General features: G+C 39.4%; 1 protein-coding gene across 2 annotated transcripts in view; it reads left to right on the forward strand.

Moving 5' to 3' along the window:
- EPHX2 (epoxide hydrolase 2) overlaps positions 1 to 27605 on the forward strand; it is a 63851-nt gene that overhangs the window by 28678 nt on the left and 7568 nt on the right. For both annotated transcript variants that reach the window (XM_026715943.2, XM_087929657.1), the window contains exons 11-17: positions 10699 to 10784; positions 12119 to 12230; positions 21003 to 21077; positions 22340 to 22388; positions 23104 to 23206; positions 24039 to 24108; positions 27317 to 27397. In XM_026715943.2, coding sequence (XP_026571728.1) covers positions 10699 to 10784; positions 12119 to 12230; positions 21003 to 21077; positions 22340 to 22388; positions 23104 to 23206; positions 24039 to 24108; positions 27317 to 27397 — 576 coding nt within the window. The remainder of the gene's footprint in view (positions 1 to 10698; positions 10785 to 12118; positions 12231 to 21002; positions 21078 to 22339; positions 22389 to 23103; positions 23207 to 24038; positions 24109 to 27316; positions 27398 to 27605) is intronic.

Here is a 27605-nt window from a genome sequence, read left to right on the forward strand (position 1 = left end):
CTGAATATTTAGTGGCTCTGGAATAGCAATCAAGTATTCTAATTGCTCAGGGTTACTGTCAGTAGTTTTGCTGACAGAGTCTATTTTGTGAGCTAAATAATAAACAGTTTAGAAGTTAAAATTTACACACAGAGTTGGGGGACTTGAAGTTTGCTATTGCAAGACATCATTGGCCAAATCTGCTTTAAATGGGAACAAGTGCACAGATGCAATCTGTTTGAAAATATGAGGAATTAGTGTTAGGCATATTTCTATATGGGAACTCATGGTTCAGTGGCAGAATAGCTGGAGCTAAATTCATTGAAACCTATAGATAATCTAGCCAATGGTATCAGAAATGGAACCATATTAGTTAATGTCTTTTCCAAGTTTCAGTAGTCGAAGGAATTAAGAAAAAATAATGATAAGACCATTGGAGAACATTGGAGTACTGAGACACCATGAAAAAAAAAGCTATTTTGTCCTAAAGTCAGGACAGAATTTTAGAATATGGAATGTTTGATCTGGATTTTGTACAGTACACTCAAATAATATACTGCAAGTTGAGAACTTTCCTGAGAATGTTTTGTATACTCTACTACAGTCGCTGTGTCATCTCAGGTTCTTTTAAACTGAGAAGCAATTGTCTGTTTGGTATTTTCCAGCCTTTTCTCTGGCGCCTCCAATTTGTGAGAGAATTTAGCCATGATGCAATTGCTGTCTTTCAGCTTTGAAAGACAGAGAGGAAACACAGTGCTAGGAAAGTGGAAATGAATATGCTAAATTCTCTGTACTTCTCTGCCTGATTGAAAGACAAGAAGGGTCCATATCCATATTTTATCTGAGACTGTGACAGTGAGGACTGAAAACATCCTCTTAATTATGAACACATTGAAAAGATGAGAAGTAGAAAGGTAAATAGTTATCTGTGAGTAGATGAAGGTAAAGGCAAGTGTTCTCAGAGTCTTGCCATACATACTGGGAAGAGGGTGGGGCAAAATGTGGTCATACCCGTGCTCCTCTGAAAATAAGGCCGGGTGTTATATTTTGTTTTTGGACCAAAAGACCCGTTAGGTCTTATTTTGTGGGGATGTCTTATTTTGTGGCTGCCCTCCTGCTCCCTCCCACCATCTGCTTGCCCACGGCTGCAATGGCTTACAGGGCTTCCCAGGGTAGAAACACTTTTCGCCTGGACGGACAAATGACAGAGACTTGAAGCTATGTTTGTTTGCAAATGGGATGCTTTGAAATGGAGCTAAGCGGATTGAGATCGCCTGTCCCACCCCCGCACCCCTTGCCTCTGCCTCCGGCATCTCTGGCACACACTTTTTGCCTAGAGGGAGATGAAGCTTCATCTGCTTGCAAATGGGACTCTTTAAAAAGGAGCTAATCACTTTGTTTCAAAGTGTCCCATTGGCAAGCAGATGAAGCTTCAAGTCTCTTTCAGTTCTCCATCCAGACAAAAAGGGCACCTATGGGGCCCTTGGGAGCAGAGCAAATTTCTCTGTTCCCAAGTGTCCCATAGGTGCCCACACACTTTTCGTCTGGATGGAGAATTGACAGAGATTCTAAGCTTTGTCTGCTTGCAAATGGGACACTTTGAAATGGAGCGATTAGCAAGCATTTGCAAGCAGACAAAGCTTTGTCTCCCTCTGGGCAAAAAGTGTGTGATGGAGCCAGGCAGAGGCATGGAGAAGAGGCAGGCGATCCCAAAGTGCCTCCCACTCTGTAGGAGCACAGCACATCCGGATCGCCTGTCTCTTCCCCCCTCACCTCTGCCTCTGCGCTCGGACTTATTTACGCTGCACTAAGGAGATGGCGAGCTACTGCTGCTGCCGGACACCATCATCCCCCTGCACCCTCACCACCACTTGTGCTGGTCATGCCCATCTCACAGGACTTACTTTTGGGTAGGCTTATATTAGACCCACCTGAAAAATTAGGCTAGGGCTTATTTTGGGGGCAGGTCTTATTTTCAAGGAAACATGGTATTTCTTCTTGGAAATATCACCCACATTTTTTGTTATTTGGCTAGTGGGCACTCGCAATTACTTTCATAGAACATAAAACATAGCATAATAGAGTTGGAAGGGACCTTGGAGGCCTTTTAGTCCAACCCCCTGCTTGGGCAGGAAACCCTTATCATTTCAGACAAATGGTTGTCCAGTGTGATTTTTTTTTTAAAGCCTCCAGTGATGGAGTACCCACAACTTCTGAAGGCAAGCTATACCATTGATGGATTGCTCTCACCATTAGGAATTTTCTCCTTAGCTCTAGGTTGCATCTTTCCTTGGTTAGTTTTTATCCATTGCCTCTTGTCCTGCCTTCAGATGCTTTGGAGTGTAGGTTGAACTCCCCTCCTCATTCTTCTTTATGAGAAGAGATGTTGGAACACTGTCTCTTTGAACTAGACATACCCAATTCCTGTAACTGTTCTTCATATGTTTTAGCCTCCAGCCCCCTGATCATTCTTGTTGCTCTTCTCTTCATTAATCAGGTTAATTCCCTTGGAATTCGAAAGAGATTAGGAACAGACACTTCCCGTGTGTGTTTTCCTCTAGAAATATTAGTCCTCGGTACATCAGAATGGCAGCATTTTGAAGAATGCTGTTTTAGGAATCACAAAACTTTAAAATCCACCCAGCTTCCCTATTCCTATGAGCTACTCATGTTTCATGTATATATGTTGCTCATTCTCTTGCCCCAACCAACTTGAATTGACTCAAAAACTTGCTGTAGTCCTTATTCTTTTATGGCAAATAGCCCTTGTCTTCTGTCTACTGCCTTCTTGCTGAGGTTAGCAACTATTTGCGGTGTCCTAAGAATGCGATCTTGCTGGCCTAATCACTATAAAAATAATTTGCTCAGGGTAGTGAAAGTTCAGCAATTAGTAGAGCAAGAACACTGGAATGGTATTAGATACAGCAGTGGTGACAGAAAAAGAAATAGTGTAATAAACTTGCCAAAAGTAAATGAACATCGTGCCATGCTTCAGATGTTTCATCTCATGCTGTAAAACTGTTTTAATATGTGGCTTAGCTAATAGTAGTGTGTCTTTATAAAAGCAGAGGGCACCTCTGCTGTTCCTCTTACAGTCCTACTAGTTGGCAGAAATGTGGCTGCCTTTATGTTTTATGTTAAATTATGGTTGATTGCATGGACAGCCATGCAATGTAGTTAAACTGTATTTGGCATTTTTGTCCACCTATTGAGTCCTTCCCAAGAACCTGGAATAGGCAGACGCTGTTGTTTAATAATGTTAAAAGTATTGTTCCAGGATGTAACCTGTTCTAACTAAAGTGCCTTCTTCAATTGACTGATGGTGATTTTGTCAACGCCAATGGTATTCAAGTGTGGTGGTCCAGAAGGTTTGGAATTGCATCCAAGGCGCTTATCACTATTAGAGCTATCTTTGATTCCTTTTGCCACAGTGGTTCTTCTTCTCTTTGCAGGTCTTTATTGTTTGTGATTTTCTCCAGCTCTTTCCCTTCTCTTCTGCTATCTCCAGGTACTGCTATCTCCACTATCCAGACTTGTCTATTTGAATTCTGAAGTCTCAGAGCACTTTAATGTCTTTATTTTCTAATACTTGGTCTATTCTCTGGTCACAGCAGTTCTTGCTTGCAGGCAAGTGGTATTTCTTGCAGATATTCCAATGCACCCTTGTTGCTTCTTTGTCATGCCATTGTTCGTAACCAGCCTGTGCAATTTTCTTGGCAGCAGCTAAGTAATCCACTGTGTCTTCATCTTCTTTGCAGAGGCAGCATTTTCTGTCTGTTGCTGTAGTCTCATTTCTGGCTTTGTACATATTTGTTCTTAGGGCTTGGTCTTCTGAAGCCAGAATTAGCCCCTTTGTTTCTTTCTTCAACTTTCTCGCTCTTAGCCATTGCCAGGTCTTATTGTTATCTGCTTTGCAGACTAGTTTTGTGTGTGTGTGTGTGTGTGTGTGTGTGTGTGTGTGTGTGTGTGTGTGTGTGTAATGGCCATGTAATATTTTGCCTTCATCTCTTCACATCTCTTCTTTTATTCATTTGTTTTTTCTTGTAGGCCAGTTTGGTTTCTCCAGCACTCAATAAGCCTTCGTGCAGTACTAGCTTTAGTTCATCTTCTTCACTGTCCTTCAAATATTCTTCCAGTGCCCCTTTTCCTTCTTCAACCGTCCGGTGTACTTGCCACATTCTATACCCTACACTCCTTGGTAAATAGTCTGCCAACTTCACTGCAAGGTTCATTGCCATTATATTTATCCTTTTATGCTGCCTGTTTTTATATAAAACTCAATGTGACAAATATATCTCCCTATTTTTCCCTACAACAATAGCCTTGTGAGATGGATTGGGCTGGGAGAAAGTGACTGACCCAAAGTCACCCAGTCTTTTCATGTCTAAGGTGGGACTAGAATTCACACACTCCTGGTTTCTAGGCCAGCAACTTACCCACTAGACCCAACTGGCTCTGATGTTACAATCATATTATAGATTTGCACCGTGTTCAAGGCCGCAGTTCCTTGAGGATGGCATACTGCCCCGGCAAAGTCAAAACACCTTTGTGGCAGATGATTGTCTACTGATGGCCACAGGGTATCGGGGTGGGGATTGAAGGGAACAATTACCTATACGCTTCATGTCTGAATTTCAGACTCTACTTGACTTTTCTGCAATCGCTATATCTCAGTAAAAGTTTCTTTTGAAATGTGGCTGGTTTCAAGAGTTTTGCTTTCTTGGGAGATGACTTGAGGTAGATCCTTACACAACATCTGATAATGGTTTCAGAATAGCTGGGTATGCTCTTGAGGCAGATGACATTGATCTCAATATATGCAACCACAGTCCTCAGGAGCACAATTATAGCCATCATTGACCTTTGTGTTGATTTGACCCATGGAAAAAAAAGTTCCAAGTAGATTTTGTTCCCAACCTGTGACCACAGTTCTGATGAGCTTTGTCCAATCAATAATGTACAATGCATATTCTTTAGTGCTAGATCATTATAGACAACCTTGTGAGCTTGTGGGGTTGGTGTCAGGATGTTGGGCATAACAATTGCAGCTTGCCTAGAGGTCCAAAGCAACATCATGCACAGCTAGTGATGTATTGGACTTAAATTCCTTTCTGTGTTTGTCTATAAAGGACAGGGTCAAGGTCAAGTTGTAGAAAGAGAACCCAAAATAGGGAAAAAATGAGTTTACAATTATTGTGGTGTTCTAATCACTATTGAGTAACTCTTTGTAGAAGTCTAATGTCTTCACACCTGTCAAAATAGTGACGAGTGTGAACATGAGATTGGAGGAGGGGTAGATAATGCTATAATAATTTGGATCAGAATGGCTAGATTCAAATCTCTGTTTAATTTGTAGACTTATTGGGTGTTTCTGGGATACTACTAGGTATGTTTAAAATTAATTGATTTAAAATTAAAATTAATTCATTTGGAAATGGATTATTCTCGAGATTTCCTGAAGGTTTCCCATTTGAACCTCTTCTGGACCATACCATTCTGGGTTGGGGAATTCAGTGGTTTCTTGAATCAAATTCTCCTGGGCAAAGGGGGTATGAGATAATCCAGAGATGTTCTGGGCCCAAATAAACCTTTTTTTATCTAGAACTTTATTTCCAGGACACTTCAAATCATTTCTTATTTGAAAGATTTACTTCTGAAATCCCCCCAAATACCTTTCCCCCCAGATCTGCATGTCCCAAAGAAAAACAGAATGTTCGTGGTGTTCTCTGGCAAGGGCCACTTCCAGATGGATGGATTTTACACATCCTTAGTCACCACTATCATTAAAACTAAGTGTTTTACAGGGAGATTGTGATGATATAATGAAAGTATAAAAACGAATTGTATGTTTTTCTGGGTTTCTTGCCAAATGATGTTATAATGAAAATTTGAGAAAATCTACACTAATATTAAGTTGTTGGAGAGTCATTCCTCCACTTATTCTTCTGTAGATATTGGGTCTTTGGCTTTCTTTCTCTCTTTCTTTATTTTTCTCCCTTGTTTGTTACCCCTATACATTTCTCTTGTGTCCCTGGGAAGAGCAAGATTTAAACAATATACTTTTCGGAGGAAGGTTTTGAACTAAAGAAAAGACCATGTGAAGTCTACAGATACTATTAAAGAGTGATCAGTAACTGTCTTTCTTGCTTTGTTGGGTAATATTTGATTTGGAGAGCTTTCCTAGAAAAAGAAAAAGCCTTTGTGTCACACTAATTAATGTAGCTTCTTTGTTCTATTCCTAAAGATAACTTAGCCAATCCTCCATCCTTTCCGAAGAGCTCTCAATAACTTGCAAATGCATTTGCTATTTTTAATTAAAAGTGTGTGATGTTTTAAGGTCTGCTCTAAGCTTTAAATATACATGCAGAAAATAGTATAACAGGCTATTGCTTACAATCTGTTTTGTGTGGATTTTAATGGTATTCCTGCTTTTCTAATTTATAAACCCAGTCCAGATAACATTCGTGAATAGGTGGATTAAAAATGTAAGAACCAAATTAAGTGATAGAAGTAACCAATTGTCTTTACCAGATTTCGAAATGGGTCAGAAATCACAAAAAATCCCAGGGCTCCAGGCTAGACTGGAAAATAAATAAATAATTAAATAAATGGCATCTTATTTTCCAAGTTGTTACATTTTGATGTAATCAGCAATTGAGCTTCACTAATCAAGTAATGAAGTGTCTGCAGCCTCAGACAGCACCCAGGACTCCACAGTAGATACCCAACTCTTTGGTCTTTGAATACATTACTATCACCTTAAGTGTCAATCAGAGTTTGGAAGCTCCCAGATTGCATGCCAAATGTATTTCTGTCAACCTCTAGAAAGCTAGCAACATCTTATCTTGACTCATTATCTCTAAAGAAGGCATCATGTTGTAAATGTGTCGTGCCCCTTCCAACTGGTGGTTTTGTATAGTACAGTGTCGGAAATGTCAAACCCTACAGCCTTTGCATGTAATGAAATTGCTCCCAATTTAGGCTGCCTGTTCTTCTGTCTCTATGATAATGCTATTAAAATGTCCTCAATTTGCAACCATTAATTTAAAGACAGCTCAAAGTTACGACAGTCTTGGAAAAAGTGATTTACGGCTGTCCTTAAAGTTACAACTGTCACACCATCACTGTGGTCATATGGTCACAATTTGGGGACTTGCCAGCTAGCTTGCGTTTGTGTTGGTTGCAGCATCTTGGTGTCATAACATCACAATTTGCAACCTTCCCAACCAGTTTCTAACAAGCAAATTAGAAAAGCCAGATTTGTTTGGCAACAATCATATTATTCACTTAACGAACATGGTTGCAAAATCGGGTCCATTAATTATTAATGGATTATTTCCTTAGTGACCACATCGTTTAGAAATTGAAATTTGGTCCAAATTGTGGTTGTAAGGACTATTTGTAATCTGAATGGAGCATATTATTTTAGATTAGGCTGCGCCTTTTATTTAAATAAGAACATTATACAGTGTAATAGGGCTGTTGTACTTTTCAGCTCTTTTTCCAAATTACCGATGAGAAAATTACTCTCATTTTATTTATTTATTTAATATTTTTGCTTCATAGCAAATTAAAGTTTTCACTAAGAGCTTCTCTTCCCCCAACTTTCATTCATGCTATCAAAAAGACTGAAGAGCACTTACAATTTTTAGAAAAGATCCAGATATCATACATTCTATTCCCTATTAATTTGAAGCTACTTTTTATTTTTTTTCCCCTTCTGACAGAATACAGGGGTCCAGCTGTATATGAGTATACCCAAATGAATACGAACAATGCTTCACAAACTGGAGAGGAGGAATAAATTGTTTAAAACATTTTTTTAAAAAAATGAATGTTCAGCTTGGAGTGTTAAAATATATTTTTCAGGTGAAATAAAAACTACATCAATTTCATAAGTACTACATCAATTTCCAAACAGTAATAGATCTAGCTTGGGAGTGAAAGGGAGGAGGGAAATGGATGGCTGTGTTCAATTTTCTTTTTTACTCCTTTATATTTGTCTTTCACATGTGCTTTCTTATTATAAAGCATTCATTCCAACATGAGAAAAATGTATTGTTAATCTAAGCAACATGATAATAAACTATGTTGTAGAAGGTGAAGCATGTTTGGAGGACTAGAAGATTTTTTTTCTAAAATAGTTCTTACTGCTTGTAATCGTGTATCTAGTGCAGGAGTGTCAAACTCATGGCGTCATGGCAGTGTCATGTAATGTATCCGGACTTTTTCCCCCTTCACTAAACCGGGCGTGGGCGTGGCCACCGTGTGACTCATCTGGCCCATGGGCCGCAAGTTTGACAGCCCTGGTCAGCTGTTATGCTGCCTTTTTATTGCTGCTACAGAAGCTTGCATCATCATGTTTGTTGGTATGCAATTTGTACAAAGCACAAAACAGTACAATCAGGAGCAGGAGGAGGAGGAGGAGTAACCAACTTTATTAGGGCATATAGAATAGAATAGAATAGAATAGAATAGAATAGAATAGAATAGAATAGAATAGAATAGAATAGAACAGAATATATGGAATGGAATGGAATAGAATAGAATAGAAAACAGAGTTGGAAGGGACCTTAGAGGTTTTCTAGTCCAACACCCTGCCTAGACAGGAAACCCTACACCAGAGGTCTCATTCTCGCGGGCCAATTGCAGCCCGCAGGATGATATCCTGTGGCCCCCACCATGATATGAAAGTATAATATCCCTTATGCGGCCCAGCCTCACCCAGACTCTGCCTCCAGCGGCCCCCAGGTAAATTGAGTTTGAGACCTCTGCCGTCCACCAATTCAGACAAATGGTTATCCAACATCTTTTTAAAAACTTCCAGTATTGGAGCATTCATAACTTCTGGAGGCAAGTTGTTCTACTGATTAATTGTTCTAACTGTCAGGAAATCTCTCCTTAGTTCTAAGTCGCTCAGAAAAAGAGGGTGGGGGGGAACCATTCACAGCTCTGATGGAAGGTGTAAGATTGACACCATGGTAAATTTTGCGCTGTGTGAGCAAGTTCCACTATGTAGGTTGCACTGGACATCTGATCTGCCTACAGTTAAAAGAATAAAAGTGTGGGTTCTTTTATAAAACTGTACTTCAAGCCTTCCAATGCTGCAGTACGCTGAACTGCTTTGCTATCTTTTGAACGTTCTACTCTTGTTCCTTCTATGCCAAATTATAAATTGCTGAAAAAGCCAACCCAGTTTCTCGCCTACAACTCTCCTAATGTCTCTCTTTGCATTTTAAAAGCAAAGTGGGATGTGTTTTCTGATAGCAATAGGGTTTGGGGGTTTTTTGGTCTAGCTTCCCTCAGGGAGGTAAAATGTTCTTGACTCTTGATGGCGTATCAGACGTTTTGCATATAGAATTCCCAAATTCAGTTGTTGGTATCTCGAGCTGTTAGGATCTGGCAGTACATTAATTTGAATGATCTCCCTCCACCCTAATGGATAATTATTTTGACATGTCATGGCTTCTACAGGATACAGGCATACTGTATTCCTGGATTTCCAAATGGGCAAGAAGAATACATAAGGATGGAGAGAGCTGGAGAAGACTTTGGTTTAGAAAACCATGGATTTGCCAGGAAGCTATTGCTCTGTTGTTTCTAGGATGTGGTTGAAATGAGCTTCCTCCACAAGATTGGTTTTTTTTCTCCCTTCCCTAAAGAAAACTCCTTATTGAGCAAGTAATGAACTTTGTGGAACTTTGACGCATCTCCTTTTGCAATAAGCAAGGAAAGAGATTGGAGGAAGAATAGCTGAGCATGAGGCCGTATCTTGTAGAAACAGATGGTGCTTAAAAGCAAAAAATTGTCTTTCAAGTAAAGTGAGGGGTTGATGCTCAGAATTAGATTTTTCTCCCCTTCTATTTCTTTTTTTTTTAAAGTAATTTGGCAGGCTGCTTCCATTAAGTTAAGTGACTGAACCAATGTGTGAAGGCATCCTATTTAGTACCCTCAATCTAAAAATGCATTTTTTTAAATTGAAGTGAAATAGTAGCTTAATAGCTGGAGCATTGTGCTTTGTCCTCCCTTTTCCATTGAAATATAGCACCAAAGTAATGCTAATTCCTCCTTTATGTAAGGGATATCGCCTTTTTTGTCTGGCTGAAACCATTGGTTAAATTGCTGTAATATTGTCAAAAGTTTCTCAGGTTCTAGCCTCTGGGGAGTAAAGATCATAAAACATTGATAAAAAGGAAAGAGGCAAGAGTAGAAAGTCATCCTTGGACAAATGAAAACAGGATCTTGAAAATTTTAAGTTATAAGATTAATAATGATAGAACAAACCAACAGCTGCTGGTGTTTACAATTTGCAGTCCCGTTCAAAGGTTGAAAGCCTGGGTCCATATCTGAAATGTTGAGATCCTATTGTCCTCCCATAAACAGGCTGTCATCTTGTACCTGGCCAGTCAAGAAAGCCCATTTAAAAATATGAAAATGAAAATTTTAAAATGTTTATCATTAAGAAATTTGAATATCATATTGTTTAACATTATCATTTGAGGGAGGGGGTGTTGGGCACCTTTCCAATAAATAAAAATGGGCTGCAGCTGCTGGCAATATACATTATATATGTATAAAGGGAAGGGAGGGGAGGGGAACGAAGGAAGGAAGGAGAGGAAGAAAGAAAGAGAAAGAAAAAAAGAAAAGAGAAAAAAGAAGGAAGAATCAACTGTATTTATGGAAAGACGTGAACATTGAATTTATCCTTTTTCTTTCTAGAGCATTGTTCAGGCTACATTCATTGGTCATGATTGGGGTGGTGCCACCGTGTGGAATATGGCCCTCTTTTACCCAGAGCGGGTCAAGTAAGTTAACTTCTCTATGACAATTGCATGCAATATGTATGATAGTGATGGATCAAACACCAAACAGTGCTCATCATCTGGAATTGGGAGCAGAAGTACAGTACATAATTCAGTCCTATATCTTACAGTGCATACTTAACCTTAACAAAATTAAAAATGTGTGTAGATTATCTTTAATTGCTATCTTCCAACCTTTTTCTCATCAAATTCAGTTTTTATTTGTTTCTAAATTTAATTGAAAGAATCCATAAAATGTCTTAAGTCTGATGTTAATAACTTGCCAGATTTTATCCTCCTTTTCCTTTTGTCCATTACTTTGTGAGCAATTTTTATTCATCTGCCTAAACAATACATTTCTAGTCATCTTGGTTTGTCTCCCTTTCATTGTATTTTTTAAAATTCTATTTCATTGTTGATATCTGTCCAGGATTACTTATACTTTTTTTTCTCCTTAAAATTGCGACATATCAGAGGCCAGCCTCTCAGTCTGATCCTTTCCCTGTGAGTCTAGAGCTGCCACCATCCCTGAGATGTCAAGTTCCTCAATTTACTTTTCTCCCAGATTTTAGCATTCAGCAGGTGGATAGACCAATAACTATATCCGAATGGAATTTGCCTGCTTGCCTTCCTTCCTTCCTTCCTCCCTCTCTCCCTCCGTTTCTTCCTAGCTTCCTCCCTTTCTTCCTAACTTAAATTTATATTTCCCCCATTCACTCATGATGATTCAAGGCAGCTTACCCAATATAAAAACCACATTTAAAGCCATAAAGCTAATTTTAAAAATCAAATAAATCAATATAATAATAAAATCACCCCCACCCCCGCCCTGCATCTATATGCCTTTAGAACTTGTAGAGATATTTGCATGGTCTCTTACTTCTGTTTGTCTCCATCCCTGCTATGTTCAGCTAATATATTGCCTTGCTGTGATACTCAGTTAGGTACGTGATTGTATGGAAGTCTTAATGTGCTAAGCTCTGCCTTTCCCAGCCTGTTGGCTCCAGATGTCCTAGCACTGTAATTCTCAGAATACCATTCGGCACAACTGAAAGTCATTATTATATTTTCTGTCACTACTCCTGTCTCAAATAGTTCTTTGGATACACTACATAATGTGATAATTCTTCAATACTGTAACATTGTCAGTGATGTTTAATGTAGGCCATTTAATTCTATTTAAGGTACAAAAGACACTTTTAAAATTAATTGCTTGTTTGTTTTTTGTTGTAGCATCAGGCATAGATGGCTACCTCTCTGGACATGTACGCACTTTTGTATCAAAACCCTCTCCTCACTTTTCGTCCCCTTTTCCTAATATCTTACTGTTGTTTTAGGGCAGTGGCTGGAATAAATACACCTTATACTCCTTCGAAGGCTGGAGTGGATTGTGTGAAAACGATGGAAGCCATTCCTATTTTCGATTATCAGTTCTACTTCCAAGAGCTAGTGAGTACTATAATAGACACAAATTTGTACTGCCTAGGTGGAGTATTGAGGCTGTACTGGAATCCAAATTTGGAGTGATAGTCCCATCTTCTTGGATCCTTTCTAAAGAACGATGAAAAAGAGGTTTGAGATTTATCCTAACATACAAAAAAAGGAACATATCATGATCCATGATGAGAGGAATAGCAGTAGAGAGTCTATAAGGGAATCCTTAAATTACAGGCTTTCTGTCTCCCTAGTCAGATATCCTACATAGCAGTCAGCTAGCTTTAACATACACTTACTGTAGAACAGAGGTGTCAAGCTGGCAGCCCATGGGCCAGATGTGTCACATTCAGGCCACGCCCAGCACAGCTCCACGAATGGGGAAAATGTCACGAAACATCATGTGATGGCAATGTGACACCACGAGTTTGACAACTGTGCTGGAGAAGCATCTGGCTCAGAGGTGGTATTCAGCAAGTTCTGACCAGTTGTGGAGAACCGGTAGCGGAACTTTTGAGTAGTTCGGAGAACCGGCAAATACTGCCTCTGACTGGCCCTGCCCTCATCTATTCTCTGCCTCCCGAGTCCCAGCTGATCGGCTGGGTCTTCTTTTGTTGCCCTGCACAGGAGAACGGAGCTGGAAAGCAGGTTAGGGGGTGGGGACGGAATGGGGATTTTGCAGTAACCTTCTCCCTGGAATGGGGTGGGAATGGAGATTTTACAGTATCCTTCCCCTGCCACGCCCACCCAGCCACACCCACAGAACCAGTATAAAAAAAAATTTGAATCCCACCACTGATCTAGCTGATCTTGGCTAACCTCAAATAACTTAATCAGGGGGAGATCCACTTAGAAAAATAATTGGACATTCCAAAGCTGTAAGTTAGAGTAGGAAATAGAAAAAAATCCTCAGAGAAGGCCCTTCTATATAGCCAAGGTTAGCTCTGTACTTATTTATTAGTGAGCAAATGGTTTTTTAAAAAGTCATACAAATGTGGCTTAATGTATTTGCCATCCAGCCTACTAATGTCATCACCATGTAATTATGGGAGTTTCAGGGTGGGGCCAGGTTAGAGAAGGCTGAGAATTTTTTAAATATTTACTTGCTTTGTTTAGTAATACGTAAATAATATAATATCTATCTCCATTAAACCACTTAGAGCGGGCTGTAAAGCACTGTGAAGCAGTATATAAGTCCAAGTGCTATTGCTAAATTAGTGGAATGACTTAAAAGTTGCAGTTGTATTTGGTACAGTTGTAAATGAATCCCAATAGAAAAAAGAGCTGACTGAAATACTCCCTGTCCCCACAGCACTCTACTTACTGAAACCACTAACCAATTTTATTTTGCATAATTTAGAACTTTTAGTACACTGGACTAGAGGTTTTTCTTGGCAGTGAATGTGTGTTGGCAAATTGTAAAAGAGAGATTTAGACCTGAGAACTCAAGCCCAAATTTGCAAGGTTGCCATAAACTTTTTCTCTTTTTTTGCCTAATTGTAATTTTTGCAGACCACTGTAAAGTTGCTTCTCCAGCACAAAGTGGCCAGGCCTGTCCCAGAAGTCTGTCCCAGACTTGGCCATTCCTGGAAAAAGAGAGAGTTTTTTTTTTTTATTATTTGAAGATGAGATTCTGGTGGTTTCTGGGGAAGGTGAGGGAGAAATGGGGATGAATCAGAGATATCTTCCCTTATATTAAATGATGGGAGTAGAAGGAACTTCTAGACAACTGAAGTGCATTGCCTTGTTATTTTTCTTGGGGCTCACAATTTTAATTTAAATGATGAATTATTGAAATTACGCAGTTGATTCTCAGGTTTTCTTGATTGTTTTATTACGCCTTTCTTATGCAAATGGATCTTGGCTTCCTCATCCTCTTTGTGTTAGTGTGTCAGAGGTGGTATTCAGCAGGTTCTGACCAGTTCTGGAGAACCAGTAGCAGAAGTTTTGAGTAATTCAGAGAACCAGCAAATACCACCTCTGACTGGAGATTTTACAGTATCCTTTCCCTGCCACGCTCACTAAGCCACGCCCATAGAACTGGTAGTAAAAAAAAATGGTATCCCACCACTGTAGTGTGTGTATATACTTTCAGTACTGTTTGACATCTAGTAAGGTGATCAACTTTTTTACAATGAGAAGGAGGACACAAATAAATTGAAGAAAAAAAAACAAAGCCACTTGTGCGCGGCACATTCTTGCACACGATACACTCTCTCAAAACAATTCTCCTGTCTGAAATGCATGTATCTCTTAATCGCATCTCGCCGCACTTTAAGACACATGGACTTCAACTCCCAGAATTCCCCAGCCAGCAGGTTGAAATCCATGTGTCTTAAAGTTGCCAGTAGAAAACCACTGCTTTATAGGGGCTGCCCAACTCTACTAGCCACTACTAACACTACTAGTGGTTTTGGGGAAGTGCTAGTAAGATTAGCTAAGGATAGGAAGCTGGTGGCCCATGAGTCTGATTCCAACCTCCTGGTTCCCCATGCAATTTAAAATTTGTGGTCAATGTGATAAAACTCTGTTTTCAGTTATAAAGGAAATTTTTTCTAACACTTGTGAGAGTTGTCATGTCTTGTTTTTTAAATGGATAATACATATGAACATTACATGAAGAATTGGCTGAACCAGTGGTGGGATTCAAAAAAAATTACTACCGGTTCTGTGGGCGTGGCTTGGTGGGCATGGCAGGGGAAGGATACTGTAAAACCTCCAGTCAGAGGTGTGTTTGCCGGTTCTCTGAACTACTCAAAATTTCTGCTACCAATTCTCCAAAAATGATCAGAACCTGCTGAATCCCACCTCTGAGCTGAATGTTGTGTTTCTCGGAAAATATTAATTCTTGCTTGCCCATAAATTTCAGAAGTTTAATGTTATACATGAATACAATATCTTTGGGTTTGCTTGCTTCTATATTTGTTAAGAGAGGGTTGTGAATTGGCTTTTAGCCATTGTAGAGAACAGGTTGTGGTATTAAATAATTTCATTTCTCCAGGTCAGACTATTAATTCACTTACAATACTTTTATCATGAATTTCCTCTCTGTTGAATTCTGGGGAGGTTTTTTTTAGTTAGTAAATTTCTATCATGTCATTTTTTTAGTAATAGTAATACCAATAGCACTTAGACTTATATACTGCTCCATAATTCTCTATAGCACTCTCTGAGCAGTTTACAAATGTCTTCATATTACCCCCAACAATCTGGGTCCACATTTAACATATTAACAGAGTTGGAGGTCACATAGTCCAACCCCCCACCCACGCAGGAGACCCTACACCATTTCTGACAAATGGCAGTCCAATCTCTTCTTGAAAACCTCCAGTGGTGAAGCTCCCACAACTTCCAAAGTATCAACCTCAGAAGGATGGCAGGCTGAATCAATCTGGAACCGGTCAGGATCAAATTTCTGGCTGTGGGCAGAGTCAGTCTGCAATACTACATTCTAACTACTGTGCCACCATGACTGACATACATGCAAGATTTGTGTGTCTTGCTTCACTTTAATCCCCATAGCAGTGGCAAAACTGTAAGGTCGGGTTACAAGTAACCCAATGAGCTCAATGGTCAAGTGGCAATTTAAATTTGGATCTCCCCAATCACAGCCCAAAACAGTAGGACAGTTATATATTGTTCTACTCCTCCACCATACCGGTTTATAAAAGAAAACATGGTGAACATGAATGCAGAGTGTGATCCTTAGCTCATAGAGCTATCCACGGCCAAGGGAAAACCTAAAGTTCTAGAGATGAACAATCTAAGCCAGCAGTTCTCAACCTTGGCAACTTTAAGATGTATGGACTTCAACTCCCAGAATTCCCCAGCCATCCATATTGAAAGCCAATCTAAATCCTCATTTGCAACCTACAGTTACATCTCATCAGCAATTCAGCTTGCAGAGTTAGGAAGAAATACTGCTGAGGCGGAGTGCTGAATCATAGCCCCACTAGGCTACAGAGTAATCTAATTTAGCTTTGCAAGAGAAGGCTTCATTAGTCAGAGATCAGAGAATGACGATATGACTGCATTTGGGCAATTGAAAATTTGAGCCAATAGTTCTCTCGGTCGAAAGAGACAAGGGGCTACAAATTTGTTTCTGACAGTCGATTTATTGGAGAATCTGATTGGCTTTTCCCCCCTTTGCTTCTTTTAAAATATACTAAGCATTTGGTTTAAAAGCCAATTGTATAATAATAAAGTGGAGGATTGGGGACAATGGGCAAAGTCTGATCTGACTAGCATCCCACAAGTGTATATAATAATTTTTATGCATGGCCAAAAACACCCCAAAATAAAGCGCAGGTACTGTTTTAAATATTGGTATAAGATAAAAGTTTAACAAATAAAATAAATGGATTTTTAAAAAGATTTATTGATAAATATTGTATATAGTAAAACATTTAAAAACTCAAACTCATTACTTTCTTAGTAAATAACTTGTTTTTATAGCCATGTTTAAAAATTTGGCTGTCACCACTGTAATTTTAGGATTTTTGTCTGATAGTTAAATTTTAATAAATTCAGAAATGCATCCTCTTGGTCTTGATTTTAAAATAGGCCAGATAAATATCATACTTTAAAAATGCAATGAAATACAAGCCACAGTTTCAAAGTCAATACCATTACAGGGACAATATCTTTGAGAGATGGGAAACTTTTGAAAACTGCTATATATTTGATGGTGACACATTTAATCTGGCTTGTCAAAAGGATTTTTTACATTTACTTATATGTAGCAATAGCAGTTAGACCTATATACCACTTCAGTTTACAGTAAACAGTTTACAGAGTCAGCATATTGCCCCCAAACAATCTGGGTCCTCGTTTTACTGACCTCAAAAGTATGGAAGTCTGAGTCAATCTTGAGCTGGTAAGAATCGAACTGCTGGCGGCCAGCAAAATTAGCCTGCAATACTGCATTCTAACCAATGCTCCTGTAAACCTCTGAGATAGAGATAGCTGAAAAGCATCATTGTAACTTATTACAGAGATCAGGAGTGAAGCCAGAGGTTTGATTAGTATAATATGTATAGGTCTTGCCTAGGTTGTCTGGGACTTGAGGCTCATGTGTGGTGTCTATAGAGTAGAGTCAAACAAATTTAAAATGGTGGCCATAACAAAGCAATCAAAACTGTGCCTGGTTTTAGTGTGAGTTTCAACAAAAAATAAACAAACAGGTGTTTCGATTTCTCATTGTGTCTCTGTCTGCCTCCTCCTCCTCATACTCTACAGATGTGCTTGGTTGGGACGGAATCCAAGAGCAGAAAGTAAAAGCTAGTTGTTATTTAACTAATACAGATGATGCTTGCACTTACATTGTTTGGTACCTTAGAGTGGTTTCTGTTGATGATAATGATCATGATGCTCATGTTGTTAATATCCTGTTTTTCTGAGAGAGCCCAAGGCAATGTAAATTGGTAGGTCCCCCTGAATTCTTTCCCCATAATAACAGCATTGTTATTTTGGACTGAAAGAGAATGGCTGGTCCAAAGACACTCAGTGATGTGGAAATATGGGTGGAGAAGCTCAAAGCAAATGGTAAAAGCCAATAAATAAGTAGGCTAAGATCTTCTGATCTGGCTTTGTTGCTTTAAAATGGGCAGTTCTAGGTTCTGCCTTGGAAAAAAATGTGGCTAGATTTTGAATATAGGGGAGATCAAAATCCTCTTTTGTGAAATATTTGGAATTGGAGGTCAGCTCTGTTTTTTAAAAGGCTTCTTCTCCATCTATCTGTAGACTAACTGCAGGAACATAACTGCTGTACTCATGTATTCCATCTGATCCATTTAGACGTATACGGCTTCATAATGCTTTAAGACAGCGTTCTCTAAGCGGTTTACAGAGTTAGCATATTGGCCTCAATAATCTGGGTCCTCCTTTTACCGATCTCAGAAAAATGGAAGGCTGAGTCAATCTTGAACCAGTAAAGATTGAACTCCAGACTGTGGGCATAGTTAACCTGCAATACTGCATTCTAACTATTGTGCCACCAGGCCTCCTAAATATTCCAAAAATAAAATAAAGTGACTGTGAAAAGTTCACCTATCTTGGATAGAGAGAAACACTTGTTCATAAATGTGACATAAGTGCACGCATTCATTTCTAGGTCCAAATTACATATTTTTAGAAGGGGCATGAAAATTTGAGCAAACTTCTGAGTCACTTAGAAAGGGCAAAATTCTATCAAGAATAGGGAAAAAATGAAGTCTTTTTATATGATTAATGAGATTGCCAGAGGGCTAAGCAAATATAACTTCAGAAATGCTTTATGGAGATATTTGTATCTCAGAAAAGCACATTTTTCTTCTTTGTTTCCTTTTCTCTTTTATTACATTAGGTAAAAGGAAATCAACAAAGGCGTCCAGTTGCCAAAAGACTAGAGGCTGCCTTTTTACCTCAGATGGCAGCTGCACAAAAGTGAAGTGAGCAGAAAAGGGCTTCCAAAGTCTTATGCTATAGAGATAGCCTTGCACTTTAAATGGGGCAAGAAACGGGAGAGGAATTGACATAGATAGGTTTAGATCCATTTGGAGAGGGGAAAACGCAGGAAAATAAAAAGAGCAGGACAAGATTCAAACTCATCATTCTAGCGCAGGGGTCTCCAACCTTGGCAACTTTAAGACTTGTGGACTTCAGCTCCCAAAGTTCCTCAGACAGCAAAGCTGGCTGAGGAGCTTTGGGAGCTAAAGTCCACAAGTCTTAAAATTGCAAGGTTGAACACCCCTGTCCTAGCCAATATGTAGAAGTAGTTCTCGACTTACAACAGTTTCTTTAGTAACTCTTCAAACTTACAGGGGCATTGAAAAAAGGGACTTTTGACCTTTTTTCACACTTACGACCGTTGTAGCATCCCTATGGCCATGTGATCAAGATTCAGATGCTTGGCAACTGACTTATATTTATGACGGTTACAAGCACCCTGATACGATTTGATCACCTTTTGTAACCTTCTGACAAGCAAAATCAGTGGAGAAGTTGGATTCGCTGAACAACCATGTTGCTAACAACTGCAGTGATTCAGTTAACAACTGTGGTGAGAAAGGTCATAAAATGGGGCAAAACTCATTTAGCAAGTGTCTTACTTAACAATAGAAATGTTGGGCTCAATTGTGGTCGTAAGCCGAAGACCATGTGTAACCTATGGGTGCTTGTGACTTGATTTGCTTTAAAATTTGATTCCAATTTAACTACTGGGACTTTGAGGACAATCGAAAGGAGGGGAGGTTATAAGGCCGTGATGGCAAACCTATGGCATACCATTTGTGCTGGCACATGAGCCGCAAGCAAACTTACCTCACTGCACATGTGCGCGCCTCACAGCTGATTTTTTTTTTCAGTTGGTTTGAGGCCTTTTTTGGCTTCCCAGGCCTGAAAAGCCTTGCAGAGGCTTTTTCCAAGACTCTGGGCGGCCGAAAAAGGCCTCAAACCAGCCGAAAAATCAACTGTGAGGTGCAGTGCAGGTAAGGGGGTAGCGGGGGGGGGAATTGTGTGCGCATGCGCAGATGGTGTGGGGAGAGGGGCGCGCATTGCATTCTGGGTGCTGGCACACGAGTGTATGCGTGCTGGCGCACGCTCAATTTTTGGCACAGGAGCCCAAAAAGGTTAGCCACCACTGTTATAGAAGATACCACTAAAATAAAGGGAGAAGTTGTGCTGGAACCAGTTTAATTTGAATGCAGGTCTTGAACTTCTTCCGAGCACCATTCGAGATTCTTGGTTTTACTTGCTTGCAAAAGCCCCAAATCAGCCCTAACCCTATCTGGTATGTTTTGATCCAAAGGCCATCTTGTTATTGAGATTTATTGAAATTGAAGGCCAAAACATTTTCAGAACACCCTCCAATACAGACATTTCCCCTGGTGACAATCAACAAGATACTTGTATATCCTGTTATCAGAACAATATTTCCTAAATTGGAGTCCTGCTATGTTCCTCCTTATATGTATTTTGGTGTGATACCAATTCCCCCTACTCTCCTCCCCATATTTTCCCCCCTGCTATGTCTTGTCTTAGGCGTGATACAGTTTCTCTTCTTTCTGAGGTCTTAATAGATGCTTTCTCCTTATTTTGCCTATTTCTTTTATATGTTTATTTCTTTATTAAACTCTATTTGGCTCATAGACATAATAAATAAAAAAGCCATTTAGATCCTGTCATACCACATACATTGTAACTAACAGCAAAATGTAGGTGCTAATATAACTGTGCAGGACAAATGCCGCCAGACTTAAGGTTTGTGGAAGCACACCAGAAAGGAGTATTTTGAATTAAAAAAGCAACTTTTGAAGGAAAATCTTCTCAAAAGACTTTAGTGACAACTGAGCATGCTCACAGGCTGACAGGCTGAAACTCCTGAGAGAAAAACTGATATCATTGGGGAAATGAAAGAGGAATAGAACAGTATATCCCGAAAAAGGGAATGGCTGAAGAGTAACATTTTTTAATGATTCCACTGATAGTATTTCAGTTAATGATGCAGGTTTTCAGGGATGGGGTGGGAGGTAGGAGAAGATAAGGAGTGATGGGATCTTCATAGACCAGTGTTTCTCAACCATGACAACTTTCAGATGTATGGACTTCAACTCCCAGAATTCTCCGCCAGCATCTGGCTGGAGAATTCTAAGAGTTGAAATCCACATGTTTTAAAGTCACCAATATTGAGAAACACTTTCTTAGATAGTGGGTGCTGGGTGCCCGGGGTGGGGGGGCGGACTATTCAACTCCTTGCATGCTCTCAGTGAGCTATTCAAATAACTTTTTTAAAAAAATTTGTTCCTGCAGGGAGTCGCAGAGGCTGAACTGGAGAAAGATATAATCCGAACTCTGAAGATTGTGATCCGATCTAGCAGGAAGGAGGTCAGTCCTCTGCATGAATGGTTTTGTCCAAAAGGGGAAAGAGGCGATCTCACATGGTATTGAATGCTAAAAGTCTGTAAAGAAGTACTTTGGAAATGATGGTTTTGGACAAGTTATGCTCTTTAGCTTAGATTAGCACAACTATGGTCAAAAATACATTTTTCAGTTGTCTAACATAGGAATAAGGAGGAGCAACCTAGAATGCCTGGTGGATTTCTGGTTAAGAGAACATTGAACATTGAAATGGTTTCTCCATTTCGAAACAAAAACAACAGTCAAAATGTTTTATTTTTTAAATTAATCTTCAAAATAAAAGGGTAAACGAAGATTCGGTTTTTAAACAAAACCAAACTTTGCACAGTTGGGGAACTGAAAACAGATTTCTAGGCTTAGCATTTGTGCGTGGCATCATGACTTCGACTTGGAATAATTTTATTGTCACTTTGTACACTAATCGGCATACATTAAAATGAAATTTCATTGCATACAGCTCTCAAAGGGTCACCACCTCCTATATAGACTACATAAACATGACTAAATAAATAAATATAACTATGTATATACCTACATATATTATATGACACAGAGAAACAACACAGTCTAGTTCAGATGTACATGGCGAGAAAAACAAATCTTGCAAGTTTACCAGACGGATGGCATACAGGACGATGCTATTACAGAATCTGGTAGTCCTGCTAGAAATATTTCAAAACCTCCTTCCAAAAGGGAGCAATAGAAAAAGATCATGAAGTGAGTGTGTCTTAACAGTGTGGGGGTCTCTAACAGTGCTTTGAGCTTTAAACATATAGTGCTTATAAACAATGTCCTGAATAACAGGAAGTGAGCTTCCTATAATCTTCTCAGTTTTCCTTACCGCTCTCTGTATGGACTTTCTATCTGAGGCACTGCTGCCACCAAACAAAACAGTGATGCAGTTTATTAAAACGCGCTCAATTGTGCCTCTGAAAAAAGTGGCCAGGACAGAAGGAGAAAGATAATACTGTAGTAGTGAGCTCAGGAGAATTTGACATAAAGGGTAGCACTATTTGGCTGCTAATGCTGCGTGAATTACGCCGATTTGATTTAACTGGCACAATATTATGCCAAATGCAAAATTAAGGATTTCCTTGGATTAAAATCAGTTTAACCACTGAAATAAAAACTGACTCAAAATTTCTTCGTGGCTCAGTTATCAGCCTTCTCTGATCTGCCCTAAGGTTTCTTACTTTTGCCACATTTCATGCAAAATGTTCTCCTTACAGGATGAAATAGAAGGACTTTCTCTTAGTACAGCTGGAGTTAGGAAGCGAGGTAAGACATTGTAACCCTCCATCAATAGAGGTTAAATGCTAATAATTTCAATTTTTAAAAAATGGGATGGGAAAATTCTAGAAATCCAGAACTGTAGACTAGACTGGGAAGTTGAAAAACAGCCAAGAACATGGTAATGGCAAACGACATCCATATTCCTGCCAAGAAAACCCCATGGACACAAGAATTTGACAGAGTATATTTACCCTTTATTTTAAAAATTATTATCTTGCCACATTGAAAATTGCAGTTGGCAGTGATTTCTGTACAGTGATTTCTAGATGCTGCAATCAAATGGGGGGGACCCAGTTATTCCTTCTTATTTAAATAGTGTTACTACTCTAACAACCCAGTTTTTTACTCTGAATTGGAGTGTTTCGTGCATTGAAATAGATAGCAAGACAGTCTGATCCAGTGCTAGGAGAGGGGGCTTGCATTTTGGCTTTTATCTTTTTTCAGGAAAGCCTTTTTTATCTGTTCTAAGAAGCCAAGCGCATTGGACAGCTCTGCCTGGAAGGTTTTGTGCCTCTGTATCGGTGCCAGATAGTCTTAAAATGATTCAGGAAGAGAAAAATGTTGATACTAAGCATGAAGTTTAAACAAATGAAGGGGTTTATTCTAGAAGAGCTTCCTAGCTCAGATTTAAGCTCTCACAGTTTACATCTGACGCAGCAATATTGCAATACTTCTCCTTTCAATCTTTTCTGTGATGCAGGGGGGCTGTTTGTGGGACTTCCTGAAGACCCACCTCCAAGTTCTCTTCTTCCAGAGCCAGTCCTCCAATACTATGTACAACAATATCAAAAATCTGGATTCAGGTAATGTAGCTTTGGGTGTGTTCATTTCGGTTTTATTGGTGTGCTCAATACCCATATTATTTATACTGAAGCAGTGATTTGCTAGTTTCATTGCTGGAGACAATGAATGGTGATGGCCACTAGACTATATATGGGCAAATTTATGTAAGATGTAAGAAGAGGCACGTTCTGTTAGATATTGCCGAGAACAAACCATAGGGGTTGGTAAACCATCATGCTCAAAAGAGGGGACCTCTGATTTACAACTGTTGAGCTGTGGAGAAGAGAGAGAATTGGAAGAGATATAAAAGAACAGGAACTCAATAAACTCTCATACAATTATTTTCAACCAATGTCTTTTAAATTTCAATGGCAGCTGGTTTAATCCGCACAAGGGATAACTAAAACTGATTATATGTTCAAATGCCACCACATTTAAATGTACCTTCAGGTCTCCTTCCTCTTTGTTTTTGCTCCTGATTTTTTTTTCTCTTCTCTGTCTATCACTTCCTTGAAGCAGGAAGCCAACCCAACCAGCCATTTTTAATGCAATGCAGAATTTTGTGTTCTGTTGGGGGGATGAGTGGTGAGAGGAGAGCTAGGAAATGACAGGCAGCAACTGCCAGAAAAGTTTTCTTTGCTCCCAGTGTCAGCCAAGAAAAAAAAGAAAGAAAAGATGCAAATCTGTCCCTCCAGTGTTACTGATCATGAGTGAGATAGTGGAAAATCGCCTTAGCTATACATGCTTGTATTGGGAGGACTCTGTATTTGGCATAGATGCTTGAAGTTTGGTGGTGGCCCAGAAAAATGTATGCTGATTCCTGCTTTTTTTTTTTTTTTCTGCCTTTTTCAGGGGTCCACTGAACTGGTACCGAAACATGGAAAGAAACTGGTCATGGGGTGCTTCTGCCCAGGGTAGAAAGGTAAGGGTGGAAGGGAATATTAAGCAGCCTTGGGCTTTCAGGAAGGAAACTCCCACAATGGTTCTTTTTGGGTTTTTTGCATTGCACAGAGCTCAGAAACTTCCCATAAAAACCTTCTAACTCTGAAATAGATCCCATCACCTTCTCCTGAAAGAGTGAATCATGACCAACATTGACTGGTGTTGAGTAGAGTCAAATGTGGTTATAATACATGAATGAGGGAACTCCAGGAAATCCCAAGGCAATACTATAGGCTGGGAAGGAGAAACAGAAATCAGAAGGTACTCAAAATCCATATAGACAGTGTGTTGTCTGGTTACAATTCTTTTGAATAATAATAATAAGTAATGGATTTTGAACATGGTGCTCTTTCTATTTATATTAATAAAACAATTTAAAAAATCAGAAGGTACTAATGAAACATCAGTTCCATATTATTGCTAAGAAAGTTACAAAGACATACCTAAAAATCTGTCTCAATTCAAGAGATACATTGATGGATCATAAGTGAAAAAGGCTGCTGATAGAAAAGAGCAAGGCTGAAATGAAAATTTGATCTGGCCATCCCACACTATTGTTTTATTTTTGTTGTTGTTTTCACACACAAATACTGCCCCTAGCTATTCACACAAATGTGTAGACATTAATACACTGTAATATAAATTTCTGTAATTCATATTGGGGGAATATTTGCTCATTCCAAACAATATTTTTTTTTCTTTCACCGCATGCTGTAGGCAATGCATTCCTTTCCACTGTGGTATAGAGTAGCCCTTAGACTTGTAATTTCATGTACCAATATTTAATAACTTTTGATTTACTTTCCTTGCCTGCCTGTTGAAAGATTCTAAGAATCTTGAGGTAGTTTTGATGGGTTCTTTACATGTTTCTATCCTAAACTCTTGGGTGTCAAATTTGGTTCAAGTCACCCAGCAATCTTCATGTGAACTGAAAGATTCAAAAGCAATAGCGATAGCACTTGGACTTATATACTGCTTCATAGTGCTTTCACAGCCCTCCATAAGCGGTTTACAGAGTCAGCCTATTGCCCCCAACAATTTGGGTCTTCATTTTACCCACCTCGGAAGGCTGGAAGGCTGAACCAACCTTGAGCCTGGTGAGATTTGAACTGCCAAATTGCAGTCAACTGGCAGTCAGCAGAAGTAGCCTGCAATACTGCACTCTAACCACTGTGCCACCATGGCTAAAATCCGAATTATTCTGTTCTTCATCCAACCCTGAGTTGCATTGTCTGGACTATTACCATTTTTCTAATGTTCAGTAATTAAAAGCATGTATCTATTTCCCATAAACCATTTCAAAGCTGTTATAGACTGTTTTAACAATTTCCCTCTAAGCTATGCATCAATCAAGATTAAAAGCTCATGTCTTTTCCTGGAAAGTCCCACATTCAGTTTAATCAGATGCTATTATTTGGATTCTATGTGTACTCAGAATCATATTTTTCCCTTTCAATCCAGCCTTAGTTGAAAGAGCAAATGCAAAAATATAAAATGGAAAGAAAAAATAAAACAATGAAATTGAATGAAAGCTGCCTTTACCAATTGCACAACTTAATAGCCAGGAATGTGTGGATTCTGTCTTAAATTGTAAAGGCAGTGTAAGTTCTCTACCTAGCAAAGCCTTAATCATCTCATCAGCATCCCTCTTTGTCAAGCTATAAGATTAAGCTATTGTTTGGAATGACAAGAAGCTGTCATGGGGATGAGTTGAGCTTGCTTTGTGCCCGTGCCTTCCGGTGAAAACATTCTTCATTCATGTAAGAGTTACAGTATTGGATTCCTGCAGGGATAGAAAATCATTTTGAATTAGTGGGTGCAGCCAAGATGCTGACAACATGATGGGGAAATGATTGCCATGGCTTGCTTATTCACAAAATGATGCTGCCTTGAGGTTGGGTGAGTCATAAAAGTTCATTCCTGTGAAAAGAAATTAGGGAGGGGGCTGTCTGACTCTATAGAATGATCTCTAGCACCCCATCTTGCTTTTATCTTTTATTGGAAATAGTAGGCATATTTTCAGATACGGCACTAAGTATGATGATATGTAATTTTGCTGACCTTTGGATTACTGGCTCATTAAAGCAGTGTTTACTTTTTTAGAAACACCTCAGCCAGAAAAGAGATGGGAGTGTTTGAAGAAAATAGCTGAAAGGTGCAGTGCTCCTGTGATTTCCACACCACTTCTGAAATTTCCAAAGGCTCTTTAGCAGAGGTGTCAAACTTAAGGCCCAGGGGCTGGTTAGATCCGGCTCATGGGACTGACCTGGAAACAGTGAAGGACTGGCCCTCCCTGACTCTGCTAGTGAAAATGGAGCTTGGGAGCCTGTTTTAACTGGTAGAGTGCTTGGGCCACCACAGGTGCTCCCAACATGAGTGAAGTCAAGCTGGCCACCCACACACACCCCACACCCCCAAGGTAAAACACAACCCTGATGCAGCCCTCAGTGAAATTGAATTTAACATAGCCTTCCTGCTTTATAGTCTTCTACTGTTTTATTTTTCCAGATTTTCCAGCCTCAAGCTTTTAACAAATGCCTATGGCCCTGCGGATCAGATGCAGTATATTAATCCTGTATCTGAAAAAATGGGATGCAAGCCCAATGAAGTTTATTCTTCCATACCATGTTAGTATTGTAAAGTGCCACAGACTATTGTTGAGGGAAGAGCTTGACCGGCAAAGCAAGAACCAATATTAGGACAAGGGTCAGATAATAGAAAACTAACTCTGAGGCAAAAATATAACCCGAGAAAGTGTCTCAGAAAGGATCATGCTCATGAATAAAAAGGAAGAAAGAGGGAAGTGCATTCAGGCTTGCAATATTCTATTACTACAGCTGTATAATACAAGTAGGATTGGCCTACACTTTAGTTTTATCATCTGATCTACCTTGAAGAGCTGACACCTCAGCTGCAAACATAGCAATTTTGAGAGAATTTGCACTACAACCATAAATCATCTTTTCTAGATATTTATGAACAACTTTACAGTGACTTTGGTCTCCCAAGAGCAATTATTTCTTCAAATTTGACCACTGCCCTGTACTTCAGTTGCTTCTCTGAGAAAGCCCCTAATTTTTGTCAATATATTAATATATAGCTGTTAACATGTAACTGAAGTGTTCACCCATGTGCAGCGTTTGCTGATCCACCACTGCATGTGGTTCCATTCATCTCTAAATCCACAGATCAGAGTTCCTGCCCTGATGGTCACTGCTGGAAAGGACAAAGTTCTCCATCCAGGAATGAGCAAGCACATGGAGAATTGGGTGAGTAACAGATGCGTTGCCCTTTCCATAACTGAACAAATGCAATAGATCAGAGGGCAGGACGGTGTCTCTCTACATTGAATTATACTGTTTCATTTCATGGAAAGGAGCTGAAGGGATTCTTATTACTGGAGGTGCTGCAGCAGTTCAAGGTCAAACGATGATTGTTCTTCCTCTCAAGAGGTTTTGAGATTGACAGACTTGAAGA

Source organism: Pseudonaja textilis, chromosome 1, assembly GCF_049901715.1.
Source record: "Pseudonaja textilis isolate UNSWEBS1 chromosome 1, rPseTex1.2, whole genome shotgun sequence".
NCBI classification, from domain to species: domain Eukaryota; kingdom Metazoa; phylum Chordata; class Lepidosauria; order Squamata; family Elapidae; genus Pseudonaja; species Pseudonaja textilis.